The 24046-nt window shown below is 42.4% G+C and overlaps 1 protein-coding gene across 1 annotated transcript in view; it reads right to left on the bottom strand.

Moving 5' to 3' along the window:
* Positions 1-20129: 20129 nt before the first annotated feature.
* MYG1 (MYG1 exonuclease) overlaps positions 20130-24046 on the bottom strand; it is a gene marked incomplete in the record, with an annotated part of 31671 nt that continues 27754 nt past the window's right edge. The window contains 1 exon segment of the mRNA XM_073613586.1: positions 20130-20388. Coding sequence (XP_073469687.1) covers positions 20229-20388 — 160 coding nt within the window.

Raw genomic sequence — 24046 nt, 5'->3', positions numbered from 1 at the left:
GTTAACCAGAACTCAAGCATGATATCCTCATTACAAGAGCAGTTAGATGAAGCCAACGCCAAAATTGAAGATCAAGAAAACAGATCCAGGTGCTATAACTTCCGCATACGCGGACTACCAGAAATAGTAACAGATTTGGAAGAAGCAGTGCATACACTAATGCAAGATTTGATTCCAGACATCACGCCACAACACATGGAAATTGATAGAGTTCATAGAGCACTGACAGCCCCAAGACAAGACGGCCCCCCGAGGGATGTGATAGTCAATCCACACTTTTACAGAATCAAGGAGCAAATAATGACCGCAGCACACGGTAGGAATGAAATCAACCTCATGGGTCACCCAATACAGATCTTCGCGGATATTTCACAAATGACTATCCAAAAGAGACGGGCCCTAAAGCCATTATTGGCGCAGCTCACTAACCGTCAAATTAAGTACCGATGGTCATTTCCCTTTCGTCTGTCATTTACTTTTAAGGGAAAGACATATTCCTTTGCCAACTTTCCGGATGGAGAAGACATCCTTATGGGCCTCCCAGAGATCCATCATCCCCAAAATCTCAATCAGAATCGGATCGCCCAGTCTCACCTCTGTGGGAACAACATCGCCCACGATATTCTTCAAGAAAACAACACCCAGCAGTTGGACCTGACGGTTGACGGAACAGAACACCCTGATGAGAAGCATTTCTCCCTTTTTGTTTCTGCAGTGACAGATGATATCACTGCACGGCTCCCCTTGAGGGACTTGGAACTCACACGGTTGGCTACGGTTGAGCCAGTTCAATATGTCTTCACGACATTAATGAGACTTCCTTATTCCTGAAGGGACATAACCTCCTCCCCTTATTGAGAGATTTGCTTAAAATTCCTCTACCAACATTTGCCAATTTAAAATGAAGGTGTTACAAATTACTTGCAAATGATTCCCCAGTTTTGTTTAGTCGAGCTTAGCGAGACTTCAGTTAATATAGAATATTAATCTGACTGTTACGATTACTAATTTCTCAACTCTCTTGAAACGAAATGACATGCCTACTACGACTTGTGTGATCTATCTACTAATTGAATATGGCTTGTGTATACTGAATGGATCAGATATCCAGGTGTGTTTTGTTTTTGTTTTTGTTTTTATTTTATTTTATTTGTGACTGTTTTGTGTTTGTTGGTTTGTGTTGAACCTAAAATCAATAAAAATATCTTTAAAAAAAAAAAAATATAGAATATTAGTCCATTAGATTTGATAGAATTCCTTCCTTACAGGAACAATATTTTATATAGAAAGGATCGGGGCGGAACCGCATGCCACTTTCTAGCGAGCTTGCCGTCACCAGTTAGGTGGCGATAACCTCGCTCTATTAGCTGGAGATTATGATCTCCTGGACCTTGATGTATATGTCCTTAATTTTATATCAGATGCTTATGCACTTATTTTCTAGGGGGACGGGTGGACAGTGGTCCAGTTCATCTTACCCCAACATAGTTTTCTCATTTTCTCTCTCTTTTTCTTTTCTCCTTCTTCTCTCCCGGAGTGCACCCCTACAGCCGAAAAATGACGAAGAATCATATCAAGACACCCTCACTCGGACGGAGATGGCAAACTACAACGGGCAAGTACAGACTGTCGAACCATAATGCTAAGTTCATTAGTACACAAATCCCATACTCGCATTTTAACGCACAATGTCCAAGGTTTAAATTCCCCCACAAAACGTGCCAAAGCTTTCCAAAATTACCATAATTTGAAAGTAGACTTCCTACTTCTCCAAGAGACACATTTCTGGCGCATCTCAGCTCCCCGATACCTAAATTCTAGATATCCCACTTTTTATTTGTCAAATGGCCCAGATAAAAAGAGAGGGGTGGCGATTTGTATCGCTAAGGGAGTTCCATTTACCCCTAACATGGTCATTAAAGACAAGGAAGGGAGATATATCATGGTTGTGGGAACAGTTAATGAAAGTGCCCTCACACTCATATCATATTACGCGCCTAACACGGGTCAAGTAACATTTTTCGAAAATATGCTGAAAATTCTGCTCCTGCACATACAAGGTAAAGTAATACTGGGGGGAGACAGTAATGTCTCCCTAGATCAAATTTTGGATAGGTCTAATGTACACAAACCCGTTGTGAAACATATTCCCAAACAAGGCGTCAAACTAGCGCGGATGCTGTATTCCCATGATCTGGTGGATGTATGGAGAGACTTTCATCCCACAACCAGAGATTTTACACATTACTCCCAAGTCCACAAAACATATTCCCGTATAGATCACTTACTCATACAATCCTCATTACTGCCGTCGATCACTTCCACTGAAATAGTACCCAACTCATGGTCAGACCATTCACCAGTTCTAATGTCACTATCCGACCTTTGGATGAGACCACAACCCTCAACCTGGCGCCTTAATGCTTCACTACTTAACCACTTGACGACCGCCTCACGCCGATTTACGTCGGCAAGGTGGCACGGACAGGCAAAATCACGTACATATACGTGATTTGCCTTCCGCGGGTGGGGGGTCCGATCGGACCACCCCCCGGTGCCCGAGGCGGTCGTCTTTTGTCCCACGGCGATCGGAGATGAGGGGGAGGCCATCCGTTCGTGGCCCCCCCCTCGCGATCGCCGCCGGCCAATCACATCATTCCTTTGCTGCTGTATGCTAAACAGCAGCAAAGGAAATTATGTCATCTCTCCTCGGCTCGGTAATTTCTGTTCCGGCCTGAGGAGAGAAGACAGGTATGTGAGTGCACAAACACTACACAACACAGTAGAACATGCCAGGCACACTAAACACCCCGATCCCCCCCCAATCACCCCCCCCCCCCCCCCCGTCACAAACTGACACCAGCAGTTTTTTTTTTTTTCTGATTACTGCATTGGTGTCAGTTTGTGACAGTTACAGTGTTGGGACAGTTAGTATTACCCCCCTGTAGGTCTAGGATACCCCCCTAACCCCCCCTAATAAAGTTTTAACCCCTTGATCACCCCCTGTCACCAGTGTCGCTAAGCGATCATTTTTCTGATCGCTGTATTAGTGTAGCTGGTGACGCTAGTTAGGGACCTAAATATTTAGGTTCGCCGTCAGCGTTTTATAGCGACAGGGACCCCCATATACTACCGAATAAATGTTTTAACCCCTTGATGGCCCCCTAGTTAACCCTTTCACCACTGATCACCGTATAACTGTTACGGGTGACGCTGGTTAGTTTGTTTATTTTTTATAGTGTCAGGGCACCCGCCGTTTATTACCGAATAAAGGTTTATCCCCCTGATCGCCCGGCGGTGATATGCGTCGCCCCAGGCAGCGTCAGATTAGCGCCAGTACCGCTAACACCCACGCACGCAGCATACGCCTCCCTTAGTGGTATATTATCTGTACGGATCAATATCTGATCCGATCAGATCTATACTAGCGTCCCCAGCAGTTTAGGGTTCCCAAAAACACAGTGTTAGTGGGATCAGCCCAGATACCTGCTAGCACCTGCGTTTTGCCCCTCCGCCCGGCCCAGCCCAAGTGCAGTATCGATCGATCACTGTCACTTACAAAACACTAAACGTATAACTGCAGCGTTCGCAGAGTCAGGCCTGATCCCTGCGATCGCTAACAGTTTTTTTGGTAGCATTTTGGTGAACTGGCAAGCACCAGCCCCAGGCAGCGTCAGGTTAGCGCCAGTAGCGCTAACACCCACGCACGCACCGTACAGCTCCCTTAGTGGTATAGTATCTGATCGGATCAATAGCTGATCCGATCAGATCTATACTAGCGTCCCCAGCAGTTTAGGGTTCCCAAAAACGCAGTGTTAGCGGGATCAGCCCAGATACCTGCTAGCACCTGCATTTTGCCCCTCCGCCTGGCCCAGCCCAGCCCACCCAAGTGCAGTATCGATCGATCACTGACATTTACAAAACACTAGATGCATAACTGCAGCGTTCGCAGAGTCAGGCCTGATCCCTGCGATCGCTAACAGTTTTTTTGGTAGTATTTTGGTGAACTGGCAAGCACCAGCCCCAAGCAGCGTCAGATTAGCGCCAGTACCGCTAACACCCATGCACGCACCGTTCACCTCCCTTGGTGGTATAGTATCTGAACGGATCAATATCTGATCCGATCAGATCTATACTGGCGTCCCCAGCAGTTTAGGGTTCCCAAAAACGCAGTGTTAGCGGGATCAGCCCAGATACCTGCTAGCACCTGCGTTTTGCCCCTCCGCCCGGCCCAGCCCAGCCCACCCAAGTGCAGTATCGATCGATCACTGTCACTTACAAAACACTTAACGCATAACTGCAGCATTCGCAGAGCCAGGCCTGATCCCTGCGATCGCTAACAGTTTTTTTGGTAGCTTTTTATTGAACTGGCAAGCGCCAGTGGCCTAGTACACCCCGGTCGTAGTCAAACCAGCACTGCAGTAACACTTGGTGACGTGGCGAGTCCCATAAGTGCAGTTCAAGCTGGTGAGGTGGCAAGCACAAGTAGTGTCCCGCTGCCACCAAGAAGACAAACACAGGCCCATCGTGCCCATAATGCCCTTCCTGCTGCATTCGCCAATCCTAATTGGGAACCCACCGCTTCTGCAGCGCCCGTACTTCCCCCATTCACATCCCCAACCAAATGCAGTCGGCTGCATGAGAGGCATTTTCTTTATGTCCTCCCGAGTACCCCTACCCAACGAACCCCCAAAAAAGATGTCGTGTCTACAGCAAGCGCGGATATAGGCGTGACACCCTCTATTATTGTCCCTCCTGTCCTGACAATCCTGGTCTTTGCATTGGTGAATGTTTTGAACGCTACCATTCATTAGTTGAGTATTAGCGTAGGGTACAGCATTGCACAGACTAGGCACACTTTCACAGGGTCTCCCAAGATGCCATCGCATTTTGAGAGACCCGAACCTGGAACCGGTTACAGTTATAAAAGTTAGTTACAAAAAAAGTGTAAAAAAAAAAAAAATATATATAAAATAAAAAAAAATAGTTGTCGTTTTATTGTTCTCTCTCTCTATTCTCTCTCTCTTGTTCTGCTCTTTTTTACTGTATTCTATTCTGCAATGTTTTATTGTTATTATGTTTTATCATGTTTGCTTTTCAGGTATGCAATTTTTTATACTTTACCGTTTACTGTGCTTTATTGTTAACCATTTTTTTGTCTTCAGGTACGCCATTCACGACTTTGAATGGTTATACCAGAATGATGCCTGCAGGTTTAGGTATCATCTTGGTATCATTCTTTTCAGCCAGCGGTCGGCTTTCATGTAAAAGCAATCCTAGTGGCTAATTAGCCTCTAGACTGCTTTTACAAGCCGTGGGAGGGAATGCCCCCCCCCCCCCACCGTCTTCCGTGTTTTTCTCTGGCTCTCCTGCCTCAACAGGGAACCTGAGAATGCAGCCGGTGATTCAGCCAGCTGACCATAGAGCTGATCAGAGACCAGAGTGGCTCCAAACATCTCTATGGCCTAAGAAACCGGAAGCTACGAGCATTTTATGACTTAGATTTCGCCAGAAGTAAATAGCGCCATTGGGAAATTGGGGAAGCATTTTATCACACCGATCTTGGTGTCATCAGATGCTTTGAGGGCAGAGGAGAGATCTAGGGTCTAATAGACCCCAATTTTTTCAAAAAAGAGTACCTGTCACTACCTATTGCTATCATAGGGGATATTTACATTCCCCGAGATAACAATAAAAATGATTAAAAAAAAAATAAAAATGAAAGGAACAGTTTAAAAATAAGATAAAAAAGCAAAAAAATAATAAAGAAAAAAAAAAAAAAAAAGCACCCCTGTCGCCCCCTGCTCTCGCGCTAAGGCGAACGCAAGCGGCGGTCTGTCGTCAAACGTAAACAGCAATTGCACCATGCATGTGAGGTATCGCCGCGAAGGTCAGATCGAGGGCAGTAATTTTTGCAGTAGACCTCCTCTGTAAATCTAAAGTGGTAACCTGTAAAGGCTTTTAAAGGCTTTTAAAAATGTATTTATTTTGTTGCCACTGCACGTTTGTGCGCAATTTTAAAGCATGTCATGTTTGGTATCCATGTACTTGGCCTAAGATCATCTTTTTTATTTCATCAAACATTTGGGCAATATAGTGTGTTTTAGTGCATTAAAATTTAAAAAAGTGTGTTTTTTCCCCAAAAAATGCGTTTGAAAAATCGCTGCGCAAATACTGTGTGAAAAAAAAAAAATGAAACACCCACCATTTTAATCTGTAGGGCATTTGCTTTAAAAAAAATATATAATGTTTGGGGGTTCAAAGTAATTTTTTTGCAAAAAAAAAATAACTTTTTCATGTAAACAAAAAGTGTCAGAAAGGGCTTTGTCTTCAAGTGGTTAGAAGAGTTGGTGATGTGTGACATAAGCTTCTAAATGTTGTGCATAAAATGCCAGGACAGTTCAAAACCCCCCCAAATGACCCCATTTTGGAAAGTAGACACCCCAAGCTATTTGCTGAGAGGCATGTCGAGTCCATGGAATATTTTATATTGCGACACAAGTTGCGGGAAAGAGACAAATTTTTTTTTTTTTTTTTGCACAAAGTTGTCACTAAATGATATATTGCTCAAACATGCCATGGGAATATGTGAAATTACACCCCAAAATACATTCTGCTGATTCTCCTGAGTACGGGGATACCACATGTGTGAGACTTTTTGGGAGCCTAGCCGCGTACGGGACCCCGAAAACCAAGCACCGCCTTCAGGCTTTCTAAGGGCGTGACTTTTTGATTTCACTCTTCACTGCCTATCACAGTTTCGGAGGCCATGGAAAGCCCAGGTGGCACAAAACCCCCCCCAAATGACCCCATTTTGGAAAGTAGACACCCAAAGCTATTTGCTGAGAGGTATAGTGAGTATTTTGCAGACCTCACTTTTCGTCACAAAGTTTTGAAAATTGAAAAAAAGAAAAAAAAAAGAAGTTTTTTCTTGTCTTTCTTCATTTTCAAAAACAAATGAGAGCTGCAAAATACTCACCATGCCTCTCAGCAAATAGCTTGGGGTGTCTACTTTCCAAAATGGGGTCATTTGGGGGGGTTTTGTGCCACCTGGGCATTCCATGGCCTCCGAAACTGTGATAGGCAGTGAAGAGTGAAATCAAAAATTTTCACCCTTAGAAATCCTGAAGGCGGTGCTTGGTTTTCGGGGCCCCGTACGCGGCTAGGCTCCCAAAAAGTCCCACACATGTGGTATCCCCATACTCAGGAGAAGCAGCTAAATGTATTTTGGGGTGCAATTCCACATATGTCCATGGCCTGTGTGAGCAATATATCATTTAGTGACAACTTTGTGCAAAAAAAAAAAAAAAAGTGTCACTTTACCGCAACTTGTGTCAAAATATAAAATATTCCATGGACTCAATATGCCTCTCAGCAAATAGCTTGGGGTGTCTACTTTCCAAAATGGGGTCATTTGGGGGGGTTTTGTGCCACCTGGGCATTCCATGGCCTCCGAAACTGTGATAGGCAGTGAAGAGTGAAATCAAAAATTTACACCCTTAGAAATCCTGAAGGCGGTGCTTGGTTTTCGGGGCCCCGTACGCGGCTAAGCTCCCAAAAAATCCCACACATGTGGTATCCCCATACTCAGGAGAAGCAGCTGAATATATTTTGGGGTGCAATTCCACATAGGCCCATGGCCTGTGTGAGCAATATATCATTTAGTGACAACTTTTTGTAAATATTTTTTTTTTTGTCATTATTCAATCACTTGGGACAAAAAAAATAAATATTCAATGGGTTCAACATGCCTCTCAGCAATTTCCTTGGGGTGTCTACTTTCCAAAATGGGGTCATTTGGGGGGGGTTTGTACTGCCCTGCCATTTTAGCACCTCAAGAAATGACATAGGCAGTCATAAACTAAAAGCTGTGTAAATTACAGAAAATGTACCCTAGTTTGTAGACGCTATAACTTTTGCGCAAACCAATAAATATATGCTTATTGACATTTTTTTTACCAAAGACATGTGGCCGAATACATTTTGGCCTAAATGTATGACTAAAATTTAGTTTATTGGATTTTTTTTATAACAAAAAGTAGAAAATATCATTTTTTTTCAAAATTTTCTGTCTTTTTCCGTTTATAGCGCAAAAAATAAAAACTGCAGAGGTGATCAAATACCATCAAAAGAAAGCTCTATTTGTGGGAAGAAAAGGACGCAAATTTCGTTTGGGTACAGCATTGCATGACCGCGCAATTAGCAGTTAAAGCGACGCAGTGCCAAATTGGAAAAAGACCTCTGGTCCTTAGGCAGCATAATGGTCCGGGGCTCAAGTGGTTAATGACCCCATAGTATACGCTGAACTAGAGAAGGACCTCCGACAATACTTCATTGATAACCATCCTAGCGCCACCTACCCCGGCATTAATTGGGCAGTGCATAAAGCCACTATTCGTGGTAAGCTGATTCAAATAGTCTCCAGAAACAAGCGAAACAATATGCAGAAGATACAGCAACAGGAAGAAGAATTACATAAAATAGTCCAGGAACAAAAAGCTAACCCTCAATTAGACTTACGCCATAAAATAGATATAGCACGGTCAGCACTAAATTTTAGTCTCACAACCAAGGCTGAGAAGTATCTCCGCTGGTCTAGACATCGCTTCTATACCAGGGGAGATAAACCTACAACCCTTTTGGCAAGAAAACTTACCCCCCGTCCATTCAACTCTGCCATGCCGAGAATTCGGACGAGAGAAGGGAAACCTACCCAAAATCCCCAATTGATAATATAGGAATTTTCTAGGTTCTTTACTAAATTATACAACAAACCTATCTCATTTCCTACAACCAGAGCAGACAAATTTTTCAATGATATTTCATTACCACAAGTTGCACGAGAACATATAGAGCTAATGGAAGCAGATTTTACTGAGGGGGAAATATTAGCAGCCATTAGGTGTCTGAACCCTTCAAAAGCACCTGGCCCGGATGGTTTTACGGGACATTATTATAGAAAATACGCGGCCATATTCACCCCGCATCTATGTTCTTTTTTTAATGCAATACGGAAAGGTGACACATTAGGTACATACGAAAATTAAGCCCTCATACAAGTAATCCCTAAACCGGGGAAAGATCATGGGGACCCTGCCAATTATCGCCCTATATCGCTAATCAATACTGATCTTAAATTGATGACTAAAGTGTTAGCGACCAGAATGAACACCTTCCTAGCTAATTATATCCATCCAGATCAGGTGGGATTCGTCCCTGGTCGACAAGCCCCAGATCAAACCTGACGGGTGATAGATATTATAGCTGCGCTTAATTCCAACTGGGATAATTTAGGGATACGGAAGGGTATGCTACTTTCATTAGACCTTTGTAAGGCGTTCGATTCGGTCACATGGGAATACATATATTACGTATTAAGGAAGTACGGGTTTGGGCCCCATTTTCTAACAATATTACAGACATTATATAATACACCTACGGCTAGAATCCAGATAAAAGGCTATAAATCACACACAATAATCATACATAGAGGAACAATGCAGGGATGCCCTTTATCACCTATACTATTTATTTTAGCATTAGAACCCCTAGCGATCAAAATAAGATGCAACAAGGACGTAAGAGGCATACATTGCGGAGATGGCGAGCAGAAATGCTCTCTGTTCGCCGATGATATCTTAATGTTCATCTCCTCTCCGATCACTTCTCTTCCCAACCTATTCCAAATCCTACGACGCTTTTCGGTGTTCTCGGGTCTTACAATTAATCATTCCAAATCCGAGGCCTTAAATCTCACGTTAGAACAGCAGACAGTTCAACAACTACAAACGTCATTTCAGTTCAAATGGCAGAAAGATAGACTCCCATACCTAGGTATATTTCTAACCCCCACCATACAGACCCTCTATAAAGCCAACTATCCTCCTCTGTATGGAAAGTTAACAACAGACTTATCAAGATGGGCTGTTAGCCCCCCGTCATGGTTCGGCAGACTGTACTCCATAAAAATGAATCTTTTACCAAGAGTGTTGTACTTGTTTAGGACTCTTCCGATTGCTATCAACAGATCTGACCTTGAGGTGTTTTAGAAAAAAATAATGAAGTTCATTTGGGGGAACACAAGACCTAGGGTGAATAAACTAACTCTCTATACCCCCAAAATTAAAGGAGGCCTGGGTGCCCCTAATTTGATTAAATACTTCGAGGCAGCCCAATCGGCCCAATTCATTTGCTCCCATTCTGGGACACCAGCACCGTCTTGGATGAAAATGGAATCAGCTCCTTATCCAACAAAACCCATCAGCCACATGATGTGGCTTAACATGAAAGACAGACCAACATTAATGTGCCCTACGCTATCCTTCTCAATGAGTTTGTGGGACAGACTACAAAAGCCCTTTGCTTTCCGCTCCACACATTCTCCCATGGCCCCCTTGGTGGGAAACCCAGATTTCACCCCGGGTCTTAATCCCCAAAGCTTATCATGGTGGACCAATAAGGGACTGATACGCATAGCTGAGATGTGTGACCATAAAGGTATACTACCGAAACAAGCACTAATAGAAAGGTATCATCTACCCAACACAGAGTCTTATCGTTACCTCCAGATAGTTCACTTCCTGCATACTCTACAGAGTAAGACTGACATTCTGTCTTCCACCCCAATGGAATACCTATGCAAGTCTTATGATAAACATAAAGGCCACATATCACTAATTTATAGTATTCTGACTTCCAAAACGGGGAAATTACCCTATATGCTAAGGTAGGAACAAGATTTGGAGGTGGCGATGGAAACTGATAAATGGTATAAAATGGCACAGATGGCTTCAAAAGGTTATATTAATACCTCCCTGATAGAAGTGAACTACAAAGTTATATTAAGGTGGTACATGGTCCCGGCGAGAATCGCGACATATATAGCTGATGCCTCTCCTTTGTGTTTAAGAGGATGCGGCAAAGAAGGTACAATGTACCACACTTGGTGGACCTGCCCCAAGGTCAAACTCATATCTTTTATATTTACAGCATCTAGAATAGCGGTGGCGGGAGCCTGGAGAAAGCCCCTGATCCCTTTTGAAATGGTTAAAGCAAAATTAACGTGGATCATGATTAATGAACGCCTTTCGGCAACTCTTTTAGATAAACAGAGGGCTTTCGACAGGATTTGGGAACCATGGATGTCCTATTTGTCAACAGGTTTTGAAAATTAATGGATCCTGAGAGGGATCCCTAGGGGTGCTTTTAACCTGAAATTCTCCCTTACTCTTCTCTCTCTCTTCCACTTTTCTCTTTATTTATCCTATTCTTTCCCTTTTACTGCCCGTCTTCTTTAATACTCTTTGCAGGACCTCCTGCCTACGACTGTTGTCATAGTGACAGATACGAGAAATCTGAAATGTGAGTGATAAGGAGGGGGGGTGTGGGGCGGGGATCCCCCGTCCACAGTAAAGACCCCAATAGGGGTGGGCGTTCGGGTCCCGGCGGCGCACCTCCTCTCCACACAATACATAGAGGTGGGAAATAAATGCTTGAAATGATAAATAAATATAATAAGTAAAATATATATCCAAATGTACTATGTTTGGTATTTAGCCTGGGTACGCATGTGGGTTGGAGACGTCTGACCGTGTGGGTACAGGCGACTGGGCGTACCCACCTCACATAGTGAAAAGTAACAATGTATGATATGGAATGTTCGTAGGAGTCCTGTAGACCATATAGGCTGAAATATGTCCCCCCCCCCCCCCATTCTTTTCCTTTTCTCCCACTTAATTTCAAAATGTATGTGTTGTGCAACTTGTACATGTTATTCTTTACATTTTTCAATAAAAATCATTGAAAGAGAAAGTTCAGGTAGCTGCACTATCAGTTCTTCTAGAGAGGTTATCTTTAGACCCTTGGATCATTAGGTTTTTCAAGGCACCAGCTAGAACTAGACCAGTTCCATTTAAGTGTTTTCCCAAATGGGATTTATCAGTTGTTTTGCAGGGTATGACTAGAAGACCTTTTGAACCACCAGAAGAATCCACAATTAAATTGTGGTCCTTAAAACTAACACTGCTGATAGCAGTCACCTCAGCTAGAAGGGTCAGTGAACTTCAGGCGTTATCTATCACTGAGCCTTTCTTGACAGTTTTCCCAGATCGGGTAGTACTGAGGACAGACCCGCGGTTTTTGCCGAAGATTGTTTCAGTCTTTCACAGATGCCAAGAGATAATTCTACCAACATTCTGTCCAAATCCAACAGGCCCTAAAGAAAGAGAATTTCATAGTCTGGACATAAAGAGATGCATTTTACGCTATCTAGAGGTAACAAAGGAGTTGAGAAGATCCAATTCTCTATTTGTTTTATTTTATGGGTTAAGGGTTACGGAGCTTCTAAAAGCACGATTGGTAGGTGGCTTTGGATAGCTATCCACAATGCTTATAGGGTCGTGGAAATAGAACCTCCCACAGGGGTAGTAGCTCATTCAGCTTGAGCTGTAGCTACATCCTGGGCGGAATGAGCTGGAGCTTTGCCAGGGCGAATTTGTAAGGCAGCCACATGGACGAGTTTTTCCACCTTTACTCGTCACTATAGGATGGAGCTGCTCTTGGCAGCAGAGCAGTCGTTTGGCAGAAAGGTCCTGCAGGCGGTGGTCCCACCCTAAGAGTAAATACTCGTTTATCATCTCCAGGTGCTGTCCTGAAAGAAGAGGCGAGAAAACCTTAGTCTTTCAGGACAGCGCCAATGACCCTCCCTTGGTTATAAATGTTAATGTGTTGTGGTTGCTATGTTCTCCTTTTATAATTTCAGCATGGCTGGAGGTACTCGGTAACAACTGAGGCCATGGTGGAAGTGTCCAGGCTTTAAAAGAATGACTGCAGTGTTTCCTGGGAAGTGGGTGAAGCTGCGCTCTCTCCAGGTGCTGTCCTGAAAGACTCGTAGAAATACCGCTACTGGTAAGTCTAACTAAGGTTTTTTTTTTTTTTATCGTGAAGCAAACAACAAATAGGACAAAATAACAGAAAAAGTCAATGTGCATAACTATTCACCCCTCTAAAGTCAATACTTTGTAGAGCCACCTTTTGCGGCTATCACAGCTCCAAGTCGCTTTGGATAAGTCTCTATGAGCTTGCCGCATCTTACCACTGGGATTTTTGCCCATTCCTCCTTGCAAAACTGCTCTAGCTCCTTCAAGTTGGATGGTTTGCGCTTGGGAACAGCAATCTTTAAAGGGGTTGTAAAGGTAATTTTATTTTTTTTAAAAAATAACTAACATGTCATACTTACCTTCACTGTGCAGCTCGTTCTGCACAGAGTGGCCCCGAACCTGCTCTTCTGGGGTCCCTCGGCGGCTGTTTCAGTTCCTCCCCGCAAGAAATAACCACCTTAATGCAAGCTCCCTCGCATGGTGGTTAGTTGTTGCGGGCGCGCTCCCGTGATACAGCCGGCGGCTATAGCCGCTCACTGTATCACTCGGCCCCGCCCCCCGCGTCATCGGATGTGATTGACAGCAGCGCGAGCCAATGGCTGCGCTGCTTTCAATCCATCCACTGCAGTCAATCAGCGACCAGGCTGAGCTGCAATAGAGATGACGAGAACGAGCAGCGGAGACCCGAGGTGTCAGGTAAGTAAAACGGGGGGGCTGGGGGCGGCGGTATTGTCAAAAGTTTTTTCACCTTAATGCATATAATGCATTAAGGTGAAAAAATTTTTACCTTTACAACCCCTTTAAGTCTGACCACAGATTTTCTATTGGATTGAGGTCTGGCCTTTGACTTGGCAATTCCAACACATTTACATGTTTCCCCTTAAACCACTCAAGTGTTGCTTTAGCAGTGTGTTTGGAGTCATTGTTCTGCTAGAAGGTGAACCTCCGTCCTAGCCTCAAATCACACACAGAGTGGTACAGGTTTTGCTCAAGAATATTCCTGTATTTAGCACCATCCAACTTTCCCTCAACTCTGACTAGTTTCCCAATCCTGACTGCTGAAAAACATCCCCACAGCATGATGCTGCCACCACGTTTCACTGAGGGGATGGTGTTCTTTGGGTGATGTGTTGGGTTTGCGCCAGCGCTTTTTCTTTGATGGCCAAAAAGTTAATATTTAGTCTCATCAGACCAGAGCACCTTCCTCCATACATTTCGGGCATCTCCCACATGCCTTTTCGCAAACGCAAAACATGCCATTTTGTTTTTCGCTGGAAATAATGGCCTTCTTCTGGCCACTCTGCTATAAAGCTCAACTCTATGGAGTGTACGGCTTATTTTCGTCCTATGTACAGATACTCCAGTCTGTGCTGTGGAACTCTGCAGCTCCTCCAGGGTTACCTTAGGTCTCTGTGCTGCCTCTCTGATTAATGCCCTATTTGCCCAGTCCATGAGTTTTGGTGTGCGGCCATCTCTTGGCAGGTTTGCTGTTGTGCCGTGTTCTTTCCATTTGGTTGATAGATTTGATGGTGCTCCTAGGGATCATCAAAGAGTTGGATATTTTTTTTTTTTTATAACCTAACCCTGACTTGTACTTCTCAAGATTGTCCCTTACTTGTTTGGAGATTTCCTTGGTCTTCATGGCAGTGTTAGGTTAGTGGTGCCTCTTGCTTAGGTGTTGCAGCCTCTAGGGCCTTCCAAAAAGGTATGTATATGTAATGACAGATCATGTGACACTTAGATTAGAGGTCGACCGATATGGGTTTTTCTCTGGCCGATGCCGATATTTAGAAATCGCGGTGGCCGATGGCCGATGGCCGATATGTGATGCCGATTTTTTTTGGGCCGATATATTTGGCAGATTTTTTTTTTCCTTTCTTTTTTCCCTTCATCTCATAAAATCTAACAGTTAGACCCCTTTCACACTGGGGCGTTTTTCAGGCGCTTTTGGGCTAAAAATAGCGCCTGTAAAACGGCTCCCCTGCAGTCTCAGTGTGATATCCCGAGTGCTTTCACACTGAGGCGATGCGCTGGCAGGATGTAAAAAAAAAGTCCTGCAAACGGCATCTTTGGAGCGGTGTATACCGCTGCTCCACCACTCCTGCCCATTGAAATGAATGCGCACCGCTGCTGAAGTGCCTGCAAAGCGTTTTGGCAGCGGCGCTTCAGGGGCGCATTTAACCCCTTCCTCGGCCGCTAGCTGGGTTATAAGCGCCCCGCTAGCAGCCAAATAGCGCCTCTAAAATGACGGTAAAGCGCTGCTAAAACTAGCAGCGTTTTACCATCAACGCATGCCTGCTCCAGTGTGAAAGCAGCCTTAAGTAATACAGACATTTTTTTTCATTTAAACATTAAACAAAACAAACCTTCAATCAGTTCACTTGTATGTATAATTTAGAAAAAAAAACAAAATAAAAAAAAAAAAAATCTTAAATAATAAATACACAAAAACAGGTAATCAAAACTTTTGGACGAAAAAAAATGGGTTAACTTTACTGCTTAGGTTTTTTTTTTTAATTCATTACTGTATTTTTTTTTTTTTTAAATTGCGTTTGAAAGACCGCTGCGCAAATACTGTGCGACATAAAATATTGCAACAATCACCATTTTATTCCCTAGGGTCTCTGCTAAAAAAATATATATAATGTTTGGGGGTTCTAAGTGATTTTCTAGCAGAAAATACAGGATTTTTACTTGTAAGCAACAAGTGTCAGAGAAGATTTAGTCTTTAAATGGTTAAACTGAGAATTCCTACACGGAGTTCAGTCTATTGATAAAAAGAACCTGAAAGATACAATGTATCTTCTTATCAGACTTGGCAGGCTGCCCAGAGGAGGAGAGAATCCTCTCCACAGATAACCTCAGGAAACTTGCATTAACTTCTATTACAGAAGTCATTTGCAAGTCACGGCTGAAGTTATAATCGGCCTTTTTTATCGGCCGATGCCGATTAAGTAAAAAACGCCAAATATCGGCCGATATATCGGCCGGCCGATATATCGGTCGACCTCTAACTTAGATTGCACACAGGTGGACGTCATTTCACTAATTATGTGACTTCTGAAGGTAACTGGTTGGACCAGAGCTTTTTATGGGCTTCATAACAAAAAGGGGGTGAATACATACACACATGCCAATTATCAGTTTTTTTTGATTTCTGAAAAATAGTTTTATGTATATATTTTTACTTTACTAACTTAGACTATTGTGTTCTGATCCATCACATAGAATTCATATTAAAAAAACAAAAAAAAACATTGAACTAAAGGCTGTAATGTAACAAAATAGGTAAAAAGCCAAGGGGGTGAATACTTTTGCAAGGCACTGTAAAGTAGACATTGAAGGTTTTTCTATCAGTCATTAAGGGTCAACTTTTTTGATTGTCAATGGACAGCAAAACAGCTGTCTCTTAAATGACAAAACAAAGTGGAAAAAGAAGGTAACGTCTACCCTTTTGTCTTCTAGGAAAGCTTCCATGAGGTCTACATATCGAGTTTGGCAGAAGTTTAGATTGGTGGTCAAATTGGTTAGTTGAGGCAAACAAACAATCTCTTTCCTTTTCAAACATGCTCAGTTTTCAAAAAGCAGGACTTACTTACAGGAAAAGTTACAGCACTGTCAGCCTCAACACACCACCTATGGTATACAGAAGCACTGTAGTTCAATTCTTGAGGGCAGCCATCAAGATAAGACCTCTGATCTGTCATGTATTTCCAAAGTGGGACTTACCGCTGGTTTTGAGAAAGTTAATGGATTACCTTTTCTATCCAGATAGTTCCATTTGGCACCTTACCCCAAAGACTGTCTTCTTTGCAGCAATAGTTGTAGCAAAGCAAGTATCTGACTTTAGTGTCTTCTCATATAAGGAACCATACAGCAGCTTCCTTCTAAAGTTGTGCTGAAGACTGCTCTACATTTCCTGCCCAAAGTAACGTCAGAATTCCACGCAATTAGGAATCTACTTTTATGGCTATTCCAACCTCTGAGTCAGAAGAATCATGTTGGAGAAAGCTAGACCTCAAGAGTATCCTACAAACATAGCTCCTTAGAACTTGGCAATTTAGGAAATCAGAAAGCCTTTTCATTTTACCAAAGGGTCACGGGAAAAGCTCCTTGACACACCCTAGGGTGATTTCTTCATGGATAGCGTAGACAATTCACATTGCCTATACGGCTGAAATTCTACCTCTCCAGATGTGATAAGCGCACATTCAACAAGAACAGTGTTTGCATACTGGCCAGCACAATTAAAGGTCTCAGCAGATGTGGTGTGTAGGGCAGCAAGCTAACATACTCCAAACACCTTTATCTGCCGTTATAAATATTAGATATGGCTTCAGGACCAAGACAGATCATGGGCACATCAGTCTTTTCCTCCATTGGCATGGCCTTGAAATTGTTCAAAATGGCATCTTACAGTTGGTGTTTGTTTCCCTTCCCTAGTACCATGGCTAGTTAAATCCAGGTAAGCGCTGACATGAAACAGAGCCAGAAAAGTAGAAAATTGTCAAACACTTACCCCAATTTTCTTTTCCTGGCTTTGCCTAATGTCAGCACAAATCCAACCCTATTCCATTGTGAGTCTAATTATGGAACACTTAGCTGTACCACCACCTTCAATTTATTGATTTAGTAATGGATTTTCTAATGGAGTCAAGGGGGCAAAGAAAGGAAAATTATTCTATTTGAAAAAAATTATCAATTTGTTGTAAAATATCAAAGCAGCTGAGTAACAATTTGTTCAACTGCTAGAGGAAGACCTTGGAGTAGAACAGAGATAGGGTCATGGTCTGACATTAGTTTAGCTGAGATTAGGCTGGCAGTGGTACTGGAAGAAATAAACTAATGTAGCCTGTTCTGGAGTATTTATTGTGTGCAGGAAAAAAGTATGCATAATCCCTAGAAGAAAGTTTGTGCTCTCACTATACATCATTGAGGTTGTGTTTGTGTAGAAGATCAGCAAGATGGTGGCTTTTTGGTCAGTGTTTGTTGTTTTTACAGATTTGTCCAATAGGTAGTCTTGTTGTAGATGGGACTCCTCCCTATTTAGAAAATACCTTCTGATATTTGTAAAAGCTCTACAAATACTTTTTAAAGGAAATATGATTGACCTGTATTTAAAGGCACAGCACGTAATAAAGGTCCTCAAATTCACACAGACAGATAATTCTAATCTGCTCAGAAAAAACACATCTGCTATATCATCTAATCGAGTTTCTGTCGTGGGAAAGACAACAGTCCCTCATTCCCCAACATTTACTTAGTCAAATCCCACCCATTTTGGTATTCACATTAATCAACATTGACCAGAAAGAAAGATAAATTAGCTGCCCTGGTTCTGTTAGCTCTAAGTTTAGTCAACAAATCATCCAGTTTGCTCTTTGTGTCTCCAAGTCACTGTAGTCTGTTACACCAGTCCGGAGAAGCTGCAGTCTGCTAAGCACTGCTCTAAGTTACAATAAAATGAAGACAGGCAAGTTATTATTAATTTGCAGAACCTTAGCTGCACTGTACCTTCTTGGCCTAGTAAGGAATTGTTTAAAAAGACACCATGAGACCCCAAACTCTCGTGCAATAGCAAATATATGACATGCGGCAGGTGAACCTGAAAATTTAGTTTCTCCAATGGGAAAAACACCTTGCCCTGGTTGGTGTCCCAAGTAATAGTGCACATGGACGCATGCACCTTTGACATCAATGGATGTCAAAGTTTGCCACAACCAAAGATGCCACCACTGAACTAATTGATTCCATTTTGAGCTTATGGATTTTGACAAAACATTCAATTTGAAATCCAAAAAAAAAAAAAAATTGTCCAGAGACTGCAGAAATGTCCCAAGATGGAACATAAATGGGAGGAACATGATCTGTGGTCCAGGTTGATTCAGTATCGCCACTAAACAGGATCATGCCACATCATGACAAGCGTCTCCCACTGCCAGCTTCCACATAAAAGCACAACTGCATCTGTTGGCTGGACATGGTATTCCTGTGGTACAGCTGGTTATATAGTTACATAGTAGGTGAGGTTGAAAAAAGACACACGTCCATCAAGTCCAACCTATGTGTGTGATTATGTGTCAGTATTACCTTACATATCCCTGTATGTTGCGGTCATTCAGGTGATTATCTAATAGTTTCTTGAAGCTATCAATGCTCCCCGCTGAGACCACCGCCTGTGGAAGGGAATTCCACATCCTTACCGCTCTTACAGTAAAGAACCCTCTACGTAGTTTAAGGTTAAACCTCTTTTCTTCTAATTGTAATGAGTGGCCCCGAGTCTTATTAAACTCTCTTCTGCGAAAAAGTTTTATCCCTATTGTGGGGTCACCAGTACGGTATTTGTAAATTGAAATCATATCCCCTCTCAAGCGTCTCTTCTCCAGAGAGAATAAGTTCAACGCTCGCAACCTTTCCTCATAACTAAGATCCTCCAGACCCTTTATTAGCTTTGTTGCCCTTCTTTGTACTCACTCCATTTCCAGTACATCCTTCCTGAGGACTGGTGCCCAGAACTGGACAGCATACTCCAGGTGCGGCTGGACCAGAGTCTTGTAGAGCGGGAGAATTATCGTTTTATCTCTGGAGTTGATCCCCCTTTTAATACATGCCAATATTCTGTTTGCCTTATTAGCAGCAGCTTGACATTGCATTGCAATGCAAGTGCAATTTTAATTTCGCATTATCGGAATTTTTCTGCACTATCCAGTGTGCTTGGTTTCTGGTTTTATACTGACTCAAACATTTAGCCTGAAGTTCTGAAAGCTGGAATGCCCAACCTGAACACTTACAAAGAGACAGGAATGCAAGGCACAATAGTACTGTTGGTATTTTGTGCAAGTTCAGTTCAAGGGCCCATTGATCTACATATGACAACGCACAACTAACTTAAAGCCTGTGTGCACTTTAAAAAAAATAAAATGAATGCACATCTTTTTGCAGGGAAAAAAAAAAGTTTGTTATTATTATTTATTATTTTTTGGAGCCTGTAGAAGCATTGCACCAGCGATCAGCAGGGTGGAAATCAGGCAGCAGTATTGGGAACATATTCCCAAAGGTGAACTTGTTATTTAATGTTATATGTGGGTTTTCTTTAAAAAAAAAAAAAAAAAAAATAATGGAGTGGGCAGAGGGCTTTCACCACAGACACACAAGAAGAGCACATAATTCACTCCTAGGGGCCCTTTCATGCAAAGCAGAACACAAAAAGGCATGTCACACGGTAATCAGAACAGCCAACATTTGACCAAGTTGATTACAAAAATATTTACTGATGTCACATGATATAAATACAATGGTTTCTCTTCTGCGTGGTACTTTATGCGGCTGAATAAATACAAGGGGTCCATTCTAGGAAGTCAAGGCTTTCTGTGCCATTTCCAGCGCTCCTTCTTGTGTCTCATTCCCACCAATGAAGCCAGTAGTGTGAACGAAGATACAACCTGGAATACCACTGATGGAGGAGAGGTCATCTGCCCGCAGTCCACGCCAGTCTTCTGGGAGAGAAAGTCTATGGAGGAATGACATAAATGTTTTAGGTAACAGAACAATACACAAATGATAGGCTAAATGGCATTACGTAAAGAAAAATATATTTTCAGAATATTTCATTGTTTAACGTCATGGATACCTCACATTCTGGCAGCAAGTGGTCGATCTGATTTACGAGTGAGCTATGCATCAATTGCATCTTCCCTCTAATCAGCTGCTTATACACAGGCCACATGTAATGCATAGCTATACAGTGCCTTGAAATTTTCCACATTTTGTCATGTTACAACCAAAAACGTAAAATGCATTTTATTGGGATTTTATGCGATAGACCAACACAAAGTGGCAATTGTGAAGTGGAAGGAAAATGATAAATGGTTTTCAAACTTTTTTACAAATAAATATCTGAAAAGTGTGGTATGCATTTGTATTCAGCCCCCTTAACTCTGATACCCCTAACTAAAATCTAGTGGAACCAATTGCCTTCAACGTCACCCAATTATTAAATAGAATTCATCGGTGTGCAATTTAATCTCAGTATTAATACAGCTGTTCTGTGAAGCCCCCCGAGGTTTGTTAGAGAACCTTAGTGAACAAACAGCATCATGAAGGCCAAGGAACACACCAGACAGGTCAGGGATAAAGTTGTGCAGAAGTTTAAAGCAGGGTTAACATAGTGTTGGCAGCATCATGTTGTGGGGATGCTTTTCTTTAGCAGGGACAGGGAAGCTGGTCAGAGTTGATGGGAAGATGGATGGAGCCAAATACAGGGCAATCTTAGAAGAAAACCTGTTAGAGGTTCACCTTCCAGCAGGACAACAACCCAAAACATACAGCCAGAGCTAAAATGGGATGGTTTAGATCAAAAGCATATTCATGTGGTAGAATGGTCCAGTCAAAGTCCAGACCTAAATCCAATTGAGAATCTGTGGAAATACATGAAAATTGCTGTTCAGATGCTCTTCATCCAATCTGACAGAGCTTCAGCTATTTTGCAAAGAATGGGCAAAAATGTCACTCTAGATGTACATAGCTGGTAGAGACATCCCCAAAAAGACTTGCAGTGAAAGGTGGTTCTACAAAGTATTGACTCGGGGGGGCTGAATACAAATGCACGCCACACTTTTCACATATTTGTAAAATATTTTGAAAACCATTTATATTTTTTTCAACTTCACAATCATGTGCCACTGTGTTGGTCCATCACATAAAATCTCAATAAAACACATTTACGTTTTTGGTTGCAACATGACGAAATGTGGAAAATTTCAAGGGGTATGAATACTTTTTCAATATCCTATTTATACCCATGCTTTCTTTATAAACAAAAAAGCTTTTTTAAACTACTTAAGGACCGACAGACTTGGTGTTTACAAGTTAAAAATATTTTTTTTTGCTAGAAAATTACTTTTCCCCCAAACTTTTTTTTTTCCCCCGACACCCTAGAGAATAAAATGGCGGTTGTTGCAATACTTTATGTCACACTGTATTTGCGCAGTGGTCTTTTTGGGAAAAAAAAAAATACACTTTTTATTAATTAAAAAAATAAGACAAAACTATTGACCTACCTGATTCCTATACTGACCACTACACTAACCTACTTTATTTAAACACTGACCAACCTGATTCCTTTACTGACCATTACACACTGCACTGACCACTATACTATACTGTCCACTACACTAAGAACTACACTGACCACTATACTGTCCAGTACACTGACCATTACACTACACTGACCACTTCACTGTCCACTACACTACACTGACCACTTCACTGTCCACTACACTACACTGACCACTATATTGTCCACTACACTACACTGACCACTATATTGTCCACTACGGTGACCACTATACTGTCCACTACGCTATACTGTCCACTTTACTGAGAACTACACTGTCCACTACACTATACTGTCCACTACACTATACTGTCCACTACACTATACTGTCCACTACACTATACTGTCCACTACACTACGAGGGGGTGGAGAAAAGGAAGCGCCACCTGAGTGCAGTATTAATGTAAGATTTTAATGACATAAAAAGTAAACACTTACAGGAAAAACAAATTAAAAGGCTCATCTGTGAGTAGGCAGTGTTATCTTCCTTGATTTCCAGTCCGGAACAGGTACCAGCGTTGTAGGGCTGCAGATGGAGACTTGCAGCTTGTATCTCTTCCTGTGGCCGTCAGGGAGAAGCTGGGACCGGCGTGGAACGCACAGGGGAGGTGCGTGACATCACAGGTCATTCAGAAAACTTCCGGATACACTCCAGGGGGAGGGGCAACATCGAGGGAGGGTTCTGAAGGCTACGCGCTCGGAGCTGCTGCTCCTTCAATAGGCCTGAGGGGGAGTGTGTCAGTGATGTGCTATTTATAACCCGGCGCTGTGGGACAACAAGGCTCAGCGTCGGCTAACAGCACATCACTAATAAAGGCTGTGAGAGGCTGTTAATACACTCGCACTGAAATACTTAAAAGCACATAGGAGCTGGACATGAATACAAAGTATATATGTTAAAACTATAAAAAATACAGTATTTTCAATACTGTATAAATATCTATAAAAACACCTATATAGAAGAAATTGATATAAAGATTGAAAAAAATTTAGAAAATATATATGTAAATAAATGAAGTAAAATTAAAATGAAAAATAAAAATAATAATAATAATAATAATAATAAGATAAAATAAAAATAATAATAATAAAATTGATGATAAGTATCATAAAAGGGTGGGAGGAAGGTGTTTACAAAATGTTATTTATGTATATGTGTATATCTATGTACACTATCAAAGGATGGTGTTGAAAAAGGGTGTATGATGGGGGGGGGGGAAAGAAAAAAAGGGGGATATATATATATATACATACATACATACATACACACATGTACACACGTACACGCACATATATACACACGTATATGTATGAGGGGGGGCGGATGAAGGGGGGGGGCTGGGTTAAGTTATGGGGGGGGTTTTTTGGTTATGGATAACAGACTGGAAAGAAGGGGGAGGGGGGTGGGAGGGGAGAGAAAGGGGGGGGTGGAGGGGGAAGACAGGGGAGGGGGGCGGCCGAAGGACACCTAGGAAACAGGGGGTAAGGGTAGTCCTTTGGGGGGGGGGGGGGGGGGGGGGGGGAAAGAGGGGGGGTGACTTATAGTAGTGTGTGTACTTCAATTTCCTCATTCAACCCACCAGGTGTAAGGGTACCCAAAGAATAAATCCAGTAGGTCTCTTGTTGGCACAGACGTTTGAAGCGTTCAGCTGAAGGATATGTGGCGGGAATGGATTAGATTACCCATACACTGAGGCCGGCCGTGGAACGGTCATGATGTGTAAGGAAATGTTTGGGGACGCTATGGTGGTCTTTGCCTTTTTCAATAAAGCGCCGATGTTCGCCAAACCCTGCTGTCAAGCAACCAACCCGCTTCATCACACAATATCATGATAAACACAAGAAAATGGAGAAAATATTAGAGTCCCATTGGTCTATCCTCTTGGAAGATCCTCACCTGAAAACTACAGTTGGTATCAAACCCAAAGTAACTTACAGAAGATCAAAGAACATCAAAAGCAAAATTGCCCCTAGTATAATCAAGTCTCTCCAACCCATTCCTCCACAACCTGTTCTTATACCCCTTACAGGGATGTATCAATGTAAGAAACCC

The sequence above is a fragment of the Aquarana catesbeiana genome, linkage group LG02, assembly GCF_042186555.1.
Source record: "Aquarana catesbeiana isolate 2022-GZ linkage group LG02, ASM4218655v1, whole genome shotgun sequence".
NCBI classification, from domain to species: Eukaryota; Metazoa; Chordata; class Amphibia; order Anura; family Ranidae; genus Aquarana; species Aquarana catesbeiana.
This window is presented reverse-complemented; position numbering and strand designations above follow the sequence as displayed.